Consider the following 9,863-nt stretch of genomic DNA (forward strand, 5'->3'; position numbering starts at 1 on the left):
GTGCCAGTTTCTTCACAAGGCGTGGTGACACAGCCGTCACAAATATTCTAAGAATCCACTGCAAGCACACAGCGCGTTTGACTTGTCAAGTCTCTCGTAGAGCGCGAAAGCATGGGGATCATTGATGTTGTTGCGTTATGAAGAAGACGTCAGTTGTTCTAGATGTCGGGTGAAGGGTTAGCTTTGCGATCGGGTCTGTCGTCAGTCGGGGATCTCGGATCGCAGGAATGCTATTCGAGTAGCGAGGCCTCTTCTCGGCTTTGGGCCAGGCTTGAAAGATCCGAGTACAAGCGAACTAGGGGAAAACAACGCAGGCAAAGTGGCACTGAAAAAACACACGATAGGAAACGCGACAGAGATGGACGATCGGCGAGGAGAAACGCAAAGTTTAAGAGTAACAATCAATTAACCACGACAAGTTTTCAAGCTGATAAACAAATCTTTGGGTAAGTTTGTGTTGTTATAGTTGCCCGTGTTTTGTTTTGCACCTACTTATAGTTACGACGTTTGAATGTGTAAGGATAGCGTTTAAAGACCTCCATGCTTACAATAATTCTTGATGTATTTTGATGTATTTGTTTACATACCTGTATTTTTTTTTGCTCGCGCTCTGTGCTCATGGTTTGTTATTGTTATCCCATGGTGATCTACCGCGTCAGCTAAAGTCAATCAACTTTAGATAAGATCACCATTTTGTATCAGCTCAAATCTCGGTACTTCTCAATTTCTTATGAGAGACTAGACTCCCCCCTCTGTGATTTCATCTCGTAAACATTTCCGCAAATCTTTATTCTTGATTCCATGTTAAACAACAATGTAATTTGCATTCCTTATCAAACATTTGCTGTTTACCTAAAACGTCATCTTTTTATTCTAAACACTCAGTGATGCTACGAATAGTGAATTTGATTTCTTCGATAAACGAAAATATTATTTTTAGTAGTATTTTTCGGTAGTACTCTTCAAAAATGATTTAGTGTACACAAATGGTATTCATCCATCATTATCTTTATGTAGCTTATAATCGAAAAGTTTTCAGTATAATTTATGTGGATACTATGATAATGTTTACAAAGTTTAACAAATTTAAAATGGTGTTCATCCTGCAACCAAGTGTGATCAAAATCATTAGATACATGAATGACAAAACTAGCGAGCAGCCTATCACTCCCCTCCAAAAAAAACCCTGGATAACAATATAAAACAATATTATTTGTCACATCTTGTTGAACAGAAGAGTACAAGCACCCTTCTTTTTGCTTCCACTGAACTTTCATTGGTTAATGTGGTCCACTCATTGATTGAGGTGGCAAATGTCCTTCTGAGAGAAAGCTATAAACACATCCTGTTGGTCGTTTTTTTATGTTTCTGCTAGAAACTACAAGGAATAATGCTGGAATTTATAGGATTTTTTTTATGGGGGAAGGGCTGCAAAATCTGAAAAAGTGGACTATTCTTACTGAAAAAGAAGGTGGGGTGGTGAAAAATATGTTTATCGCGTCAGGGATAGTTGTCCCCTGTAATTAGATAAGTTACTATGAAATGTGCTGACTTAGGTAGTATTTTAAATAGTATTGTGCCTGAATTGATTAAGGGGGATAACTTTTAAGCATGAAATACTGTTTTGCACTAGGCTAGTTTTGAGAATTGGCAACTCAGATGTGTCTGGATTAACTTTTGTACTTTAATTCACATTTATATAGTCAAACTGAAAGATATAAGTTACATAGATAATCAAGTAGTGTTTTACATTCTAAGTACTTGAATTCAAGTACTTAGAACATAACATGTAATACTAAGTACTTGAATTCCACTTAATCTTCCATTATATGCTTCCATTCACATCTTGGACTGTTTCAAATAAATGCTGCTCCTCTGTTCTATTCTTTGACTTGTAGATTTATATAATGTATGTGAAGTTAGGATTATGTAATTGTTTTTTAGTCTATCAAAAAATCATGAATATTTCTACCTCGATATTTCCGCTATTTGACTTATTGTTATCTATTGTAGTTGTGCTATTGTTCAATGTTCATAACAAATACATATAACATTAAGATAAAATGATGGTTGAAGGCTTTCATAGAAAGTGCTCAATACTCGAAAGTAGAGCAGTGTATAGTGTTGGTTTGAGAAAAATACAAACTACATAGGTTTCCCTACAGGTCTGTTTCGTGGTTGCCCACTCATCAGGGGCGAAACAGACCTGTAGGGAAACCTATGTAGTTTGTATTTTTCTCAAACCAACACTATAACATTAAGATAGGTACGAATGTTTAGGAAGAGATGCCAAGTCTAAGGATTTTTTTTCAATGATGGTTAATGATGGACACACCATTACTAATAGTACAGATAGCTAGAAAGTTGATTAAAATACAAGGAGAAACAGTAAGGCAAAAGTGAATTAGTGACTTCCTGTTCATCTTACTGCATACACAAGAAAAAGTTCAATTAAAATCCTAAACAAGGTCAGACATAAATCCAGGGGCAGATACTTTTTTAGTAAAAACAAAAATTGAAGTCACCTCATTTGAAGAAAATAGATGTCTGAGGGACAGGAGTTACTGTCCATGTGCCTTAGCCTTCTTGACTTTGCTGACGTAACAAATCCAACTCAGCATGAATACGTATTGTTAAAGCCGTCTATCCGACCATTATTCACCCCCTATTTTGAAATCCTGGGTCTGCTTCTGGAGTTGTATGGTGAGCCGCCTTATATGCATTTGACTTGACCATGCTACATCTGCAAAGAGGGTGATCCCCTTAAATTGATCTATTTATTTATATATTATTTATTTTAATTTCAGCAATGAAGAGGCAGTGACTTCAATCTGGGAAGTTTCTGGAAAAAAGACCCAGTTTTACAGTGAACAATCTTTCATATCTCCTGACAAAGAATTTGAAAGCTACACACCACACAGACTACAGAAGGGCTTGAGAAGGGACAATAGACCCTATAGCATTCATGAGATTTCCCTGGAAACACAAGATATTGAAACATACCAAGGCAATGGCGAGCCACACACCCTAACAGGGCGTAAGCATAGTTTAATACAAGAAAGTCAGGATATTTGGAAGGATATGGACTACAGGGAAAGGAAACCACTTTCCCATGATTCTGATCGCTTAGGAGATTCAAAGAAATTGGGCAAAGCTGGGCAGTGCTTGTCCAGGTCCCTATCTTCAAGTTTAAGTTCTCATGTTGGCTCTTCAGATGAAAAGGAGGACTACCAGGGGATTTATTCTGCATATGACATGACAGGAAGATCACCTTATGGCTCATCAATCAGCAGACGCTACAGCCAATCAAGTTTGAGCTCATCGAACACATCCTGGCAACACTCCAGCAGCCATAACATCAAGGAACTTCCATCTTTACTCGGTAGTGCACCTGAACGAATACACCACAGATCTCCAGTGCACAATAGCAACCATGAGAACTTCAAGATCACAGACTTTAATCGGATTGAGAAGACTCCACCTAGTGTCCCTCCCAAGCCTACGCGATTCAGCGCCAGCTGTACTATAAAGCTGAGTTCCCGAAGCAAGGATGGGGCTCAAGGTGAGGCAGTTTATGAACGAACTGAGTCCAGCTCACCCAACAGCCCACGGGGCTATCAAACAAGAAAAGCTGTACCAGTTATTGACTTCACTAAACCATCAACAGTTGTTGCTATGCCTGTAAAGGGGCCTGAAGTAAAGCCATCTGTTAGGGAAATGGCTAAGCGGTTTAGTGCAAATGTAACTCATGTCTCATCAGAATGTCACTCTAGGATTGATGATGATACTAGACGAGTAAAGACCGAGACATGGCCTAAGGTTGTATCTGTGGTACCACAGGAGGGTACATCTCCCATAGAGGTGCCTCGAGGAACAGATACGCCTGCACAAGTGCACCATCAGCCAGGGTTAACTTACACTGCTCATGATGGCACCGTTGTTCAGCTTCGACAGAAAGACGACACTCGCAAGGAAGACTTGGCATCTCACAGACTGAGTCTTCAGGAGTTGATTCTATTGCACGAAGAACAAATCGCTTTGCATACAAGGAGTGCGCAGGCCACTGTACAGATGTACCTGAAAAGGTCAGCATCTGATGTTGGAAGGCGACCCGAGCCTGGTATATATGGGCAAAATAGTAAGGCTGATACAAGGAGGTATTCTGAGACACACATGGGACACTCGATAGAAAATACTTTTGTTACTTCTGCGGGGGAGCTTGACCTGAAACTCGAGATAAAGAAACCTGAGACAAAAAAACCTGAGTATGAGGTAAGGGAAATGACATCACCGAGGAATTCTCCGTTTAAGGTGATAGAGCTCACTGACAAATCAACTGGCAGTATTAGTAGCTCAAGGGAGAGGTTACCACGAATGAAGCGGCATCGGACGATTGGTATCGTTGGGTTCCGCCACCAGATTGATAGAACACTTGATGCCAAAACACAGTCGAAACCAAAGAGGCATACGGCCATTGGAATAGTAAACCTTGAAGCTATTTCAATGAGTCATCTTGATTCCTCAGACGTGGCGTTTAACACTACACGGCCAAAAAGTGCTGGGCCAGAACTTATATCCCCAGAAGACGATGAATTGGTTACTAAAGTTAACGTAAATGAAGAGAGGTTTCCACCTAAAGTATTTGACTTTGAGACTCCCACTAGTTTACAAACACACCAAGAACCTGAGGCGACACAAAAGGTTATGGACGATGTTGAGGTTTCAGTTGAGACTCCTGTTGTTCTTGAACAAGCACAAGAAAGTTATAGCAGTGTGCCCAAGATGGATCTGAACGAGGAAGACGGTCCGGTGGGTCCGCCAACCATACGAAAATACCAACCTAAACCAAGCCAGCCAGACTACGTACAACCTACTGACGGTGAGAAGAAAATAGAAGAAGTCAGAAGGACCACGCTCTCCCCAAATAGGGACACCCCTCCGAGTATCAAGTCCCCAGTGGTGGAACTACATAAGTCTGGAGTTGCTCGGTACAGAGCCATGGTTTCAGCTCCTCAGTCAGATGGTAATGCCTTAGACTCTACTTCACCCATAACGGACACAGCTCAAATAACTCCTTCTAGACCAGTGGTAACATCCAGTCCTCTTTCTGCGTCTGCCAACGTTAGCCCAAAGACTGTTGCTGAAGTTATCCCCGTCCCTCGTCATTCAGGAATCTCTAAGTTCCCAGACACCAAGACGTCTCTTGCATTTAAAGCACCACGGGATCCATGTTCATTTGGTAACAAAATCCAAGAAAAGAAGCAGTCAGGCCTTTCACCATACGAGCCACATATGTTCCAATTATCTGGCATTAAATACCAAGATAAGACTTCATTGTCTGTGACTCCTCCTGAGCCGCTATCAGCACAAGAGATGTACCAAACGCGGCTTGCAATGTGGAACCTAATCCCGGGATGGGAGGGTTCAAACAGCTCAACCTCGCGGGATGGCTCGAGGGAGCGCCTGTCCAAGGAGCACCCTCTTCGAGATGCCACTCCCAGAGGTAGTAGAACCAAGATGTCAGAGGAGCGTGGCAAACACCACATTGATGACAATGACAACCACAAGGCACTGCACCAAAGGACTGAAGAGTACTATATGAACATTATTGACAGACTTAAGCGAGACTACCAGTCTTTGAAGGAGAAGAGTGAGACCGAGAAGCGCGAGTTTCGGCAAATGTATGAGGAACAGAAAAAGGTGGCAAATGCATACCAGAAGCTGGAGGATCGGTACCGAAGGAGGGTGCATGAACTACAGGACGCTCTGGCTGGCTGCACGTGTAAGGGGACACTGATGGTATATCAGAAAAGCATGAAGTCAACTTCCGTCAGGTATGGGGGGTGGGGTTGAAATGGTACTCTGGTGATGTATCAGAGTTTGTGGTCATCTTCCATCAGGTATGGGGGTGGGTGAAATGGTGCTCTGGTGATGTATCAGAGTTTGTGGTCATCTTCCATCAGGTATGGGGGGTGGGGTGAAATGGTACTCTGGTGATGTATCAGAGTTTGTGGTCATCTTCCATCAGGTATGGGGGTGGGGTGAAATGGTGTTCTGGTGATGTATCAGAGTTTGTGGTCATCTCCCATCAGGTATGGGGGTGGGGTGAAATGGTACTCTGGTGATGTATCAGAGTTTGTGGTCAACTCCATTCAGGTATGGGGGTGGGGTGAAATGGTACTCTGGTGATGTATCAGAGTTTGTGGTAATCTTCTATCAGGTATGGAGGTGGGGGTGTACTTCTAATTTGATGGTGTATCAAAAGATCATTAGACCATCTTTTAATCGGGTATGGGGGTGGGTGAATGTGTAAGGAAACGCTGAATTTTCTTCATTGACAGGAGTGATGTAGACAGTGGAAGATCTAAAGCGTCAAGCATCAAAAGCCACGATATACATATTCTTGACGAGGTGGAAGAGTGGTTAAGCGAACAGTCCAAGAATGCTAAGACGACAAAGGCGAATAACGCGAGTAGGGATAGTCTGATCAGCTCATCTTCCGACCTGACGGGGACAGGATGGGACGATCACTACGAAATGATGGGCGCTATCGATCAGCTAGATGGAACACATGTTTAACAGACTCCTTAACACATGTGTAACAAGCAGTCGTAAACACATGTGTAACAGACTCCTTGACACATGTGTAACAAGCTCGTAAATACATGTGTTACCATCTCGTGAACATTTGTGTAACACTCATGCACACTTGCGTGACAGACTTCTAAACACATGTGTAACAAGCTTGTAAAAAATTGTAACAGACTCGTGAACACATGTGTGACAGGCTCTTAAAAACGTGTAACACGTGAACATTTGTGTAAAAGACACCTAAATACGTGTGTAACAGACTTCTAAACACATGTGTAACAAACGCTTAAACCTGCGTAAGACGCTCATGAACGCGTGTGTAAGAGGCCCGTAAACATGTAAACAGACTCGTGAACACATGTGTAACAGGCTCGTAAACACGTGTAACTGGGTAACAGACTCGTAAACACATGTGTAACAGGCTCGTGAACATGTGTAACAGGCTCGCGAACAAATGTGTAACAGGCTCGTGAACAAATGTGTAACAGGCTCGTGAAGAAATGTGTAACAGGCTCGTGAACATGTATGACAGGCTCGTGAACAAATGTGTAACAGGCTCGTGAACAAATGTGTAACAGGCTCGTGGGCATGTGTGACAGGCTCGTGAACATGTATAACAGGCCCGTGAACAAATGTGTAACAGGCTCGTGAACAAATGTGTAACAGGCTCGTGAACAAATGTGTAACAGGCTCGTGAACATGTGTAACAGGCTCGTGAACAAATGTGTAACAGGCTCATGAACAAATGTGTAACAGGCTCGTGAACATGTATGACAGGCCCGTGAACAAATGTGTAACAGGCTCGTGAACAAATGTGTAACAGGCTCGTGGGCATGTGTGACAGGCTCGTGAACATGTATAACAGGCCCGTGAACAAATGTGTAACAGGCTCGTGAAGAAATGTGTAACAGGCTCGTGAAGAAATGTGTAACAGGCTCGTGAACAAATGTGTAACAGGCTCGTGAACAAATGTGTAACAGGCTCGTGGGCATGTGTGACTGGCTTGTGGACACGTGTGTTATTTCTAGGCCCGCATTACCACTTTCCGCTGGTAGAAACATGCCCACTGACGCAGTATACTAAAAGCTGATCAATCAGCCAGATAGAACACATTTATAACTTCACAATATTCGAGATAGTATGATCAGCTTGGAAAAACATACGTTACAATAAAGACATCACTGTCTACAGTTTATCTGTTAGCCTGTTGTCGTGTCATGCTTGCGTGACTTCATATTTGCGTGACATCATGCTTGCATGGCGTCATGGCTTGCATGGCGTCATGTTTGCGTATCGATTGAAATTGTATTGTTTGATAAAAAAGTATTTTGATCTGACATCAGTTACTTGATTTATGTATTGTTTTTTTTTGATAACTAAGAAACTTTTTGCATTGCATGTTTTTGTTTTAGTTGGTTTGAACTTTGCTAAAACTTTGCTTGTTGATGCAGATTTTAAGAACACAAAAATGGAAGTTTTATCCAGATTATTTATTTTGAATATATACTTATATACATTATTATTTGCTGTAATTGATTCAAACGTTCATAATAAAGAAGCTTTACATTTTGTTATCCTAGACTACATATTATCCAGGGCCGTAGCAGGGGGTACGGCACTGGGAGCACGTGCCCCAAAATATTTTCAAAAATAATAAGGAATGACCAGAAGGGGCGTGGCTATACCCCAATATTTTCTTTATGTTTCTGTATTGTGCCCCCCAGTATTTCGAGCCCTGCTACGGCCCTGTTATCTTATCGCCCATGTTCAAACACTCGCTCCTGCCTTTTACCTGCAATTAGACATAAAACGGCACCCCCCCTAATACAAATACGGTAAAACCACCATATATTGGCCATCTTCGGGACCGAATATGATTCACGTTCATTAGTCCTACACGTACAGTAGGAGGGCTTAGGGGGTTTAACCCCCCCTCTCTTGGGCTGCTAGAAAACCATATGTAACAAACAGGAAGCGGTAAGTGGGGGTCCCTGCAAGTTTCACGAGTTTCAAAAATCGGAAATCCATTTCACGATAGACGACAAGGACCTTAGAAATTTATTGCTGTGTTTATATTTTTACTGATCCTTTAGAAACGTTTCTTCACAATATAGATGTTCAATATTTGGATTTTAGATTGAGTTTTTCGAAGCGAACCGGATATTTATGTGACAGCCGTGCATCTAGCGTTTCCGACGGCTTATGGAGCTCTTGCACGGCCTCTTTTGGCTTGGCGTGATTTTTGATTTATAGAGTGGTAGTGATGGCTATCGTCCAGAAATTGGTGGATAAAGCAGCATTAGTAATCCATAGCCAAAGATTAGCGCCAGAAAATATTTTAACTTAGTTCTTACCTGTGGGGCTTGGCGATCTATGGCGAAAACGGCTAAGTGTCGAATTCCAGGCTTCGTTCATTATGTGCCGAGCATTCGCATGTCGCCTTTTGAATTTTTTTTCAAGCTCAAAGCCATCGCTTGACGGTTCTAAATAACAGTTGGAGGTTTTTAAAGTCAGAACTTTTCATTTTGGCTTAAAATGGCAAAAAGAAAAAAAAGGCAGTGCACCTAGTTATTTTTTCTCCGTGCACGGCTGTAATATGGCGAAAGCGTTTGTGTCGAACTCCACGCTTCGTTCATACCGTGCCGAGCATTTGCGGGCCGCTTGTTTCATAGCTTTTCATGCTAAAAATCATCGCTTGCCTGTTCTAAATAATCGCGGAAGTGTTTTAAAGCCAGAAACTTGTTATTTAGGCTAAAAATCGAGAAAATAGGAGACAGCCGTGCAGATAGATTTTTTTCCTCCTTTACCGGAAGCCGTGCAAGTAGACACTGCGAAACAAAAAAGACCGTTCATGGATCACGAAAATAACCCTTACCGCCCCTGAACAAACAATAATTTCCCCCTCCCCCCTTCCTTCAGCGAAAACCGCCCCTGTTAAACCCTCATAACAGCACAATGTACCATAAAAATCATTTCATTTACGCGTAATTTCGTTAAATATCACTTTGTTCAGCTTCTTCTCATAAGCTAGGAAAAATTGCTGAATGAAATGTTTTTGTGTCTTTGTTTGGCAGTAGCATGAATCCCGGTGCTTTTTCCCCGCAAACCCGTCTTTCTGGCAGTTGTTCACAAATCCCGCTCTGATTCCTACTACCAGAAATGCGTTCCAAGACAAAACCCGGACTTTTTCCCCTCTGGTCCCGATCCAAGGTGAAAAAGCGCGCGCAAAGTAGTGCATGACGGGTAGATATGACGTAACAAAGGCGCTTCCC

General features: G+C 42.1%; 1 protein-coding gene across 1 annotated transcript; it reads left to right on the forward strand.

The window, feature by feature from the left end:
• The first annotated feature begins 42 nt into the window (after positions 1-42).
• LOC5510988 lies at positions 43-8,165 on the forward strand. Its single transcript, XM_032380221.2, has 3 exons — positions 43-446; positions 2,808-5,834; positions 6,342-8,165. The coding sequence occupies exons 1-3, from the start codon at positions 163-165 to the stop codon at positions 6,577-6,579; spliced, it is 3,549 nt and encodes a 1,182-aa protein (XP_032236112.2). The 5' UTR covers positions 43-162; the 3' UTR covers positions 6,580-8,165.
• The last annotated feature ends 1,698 nt before the right edge of the window (positions 8,166-9,863 follow it).

This window comes from Nematostella vectensis, chromosome 9 (genome assembly GCF_932526225.1).
Source record: "Nematostella vectensis chromosome 9, jaNemVect1.1, whole genome shotgun sequence".
NCBI lineage: Eukaryota > Metazoa > Cnidaria > Anthozoa > Actiniaria > Edwardsiidae > Nematostella > Nematostella vectensis.

Excerpts from the sequence above, each read along its gene's own strand:
- LOC5510988 (XM_032380221.2), top strand. The coding sequence starts at position 163 with ATGTCGGGTGAAGGGTTAGCTTTGCGATCGGGTCTGTCGTCAGTCGGG. Across the intron at positions 447-2,807 it reads GCTGATAAACAAATCTTTGG|CAATGAAGAGGCAGTGACTT; the intron begins GTAAGTTTGTGT and ends TTTTAATTTCAG. Across the intron at positions 5,835-6,341 it reads ATGAAGTCAACTTCCGTCAG|GAGTGATGTAGACAGTGGAA; the intron begins GTATGGGGGGTG and ends CTTCATTGACAG.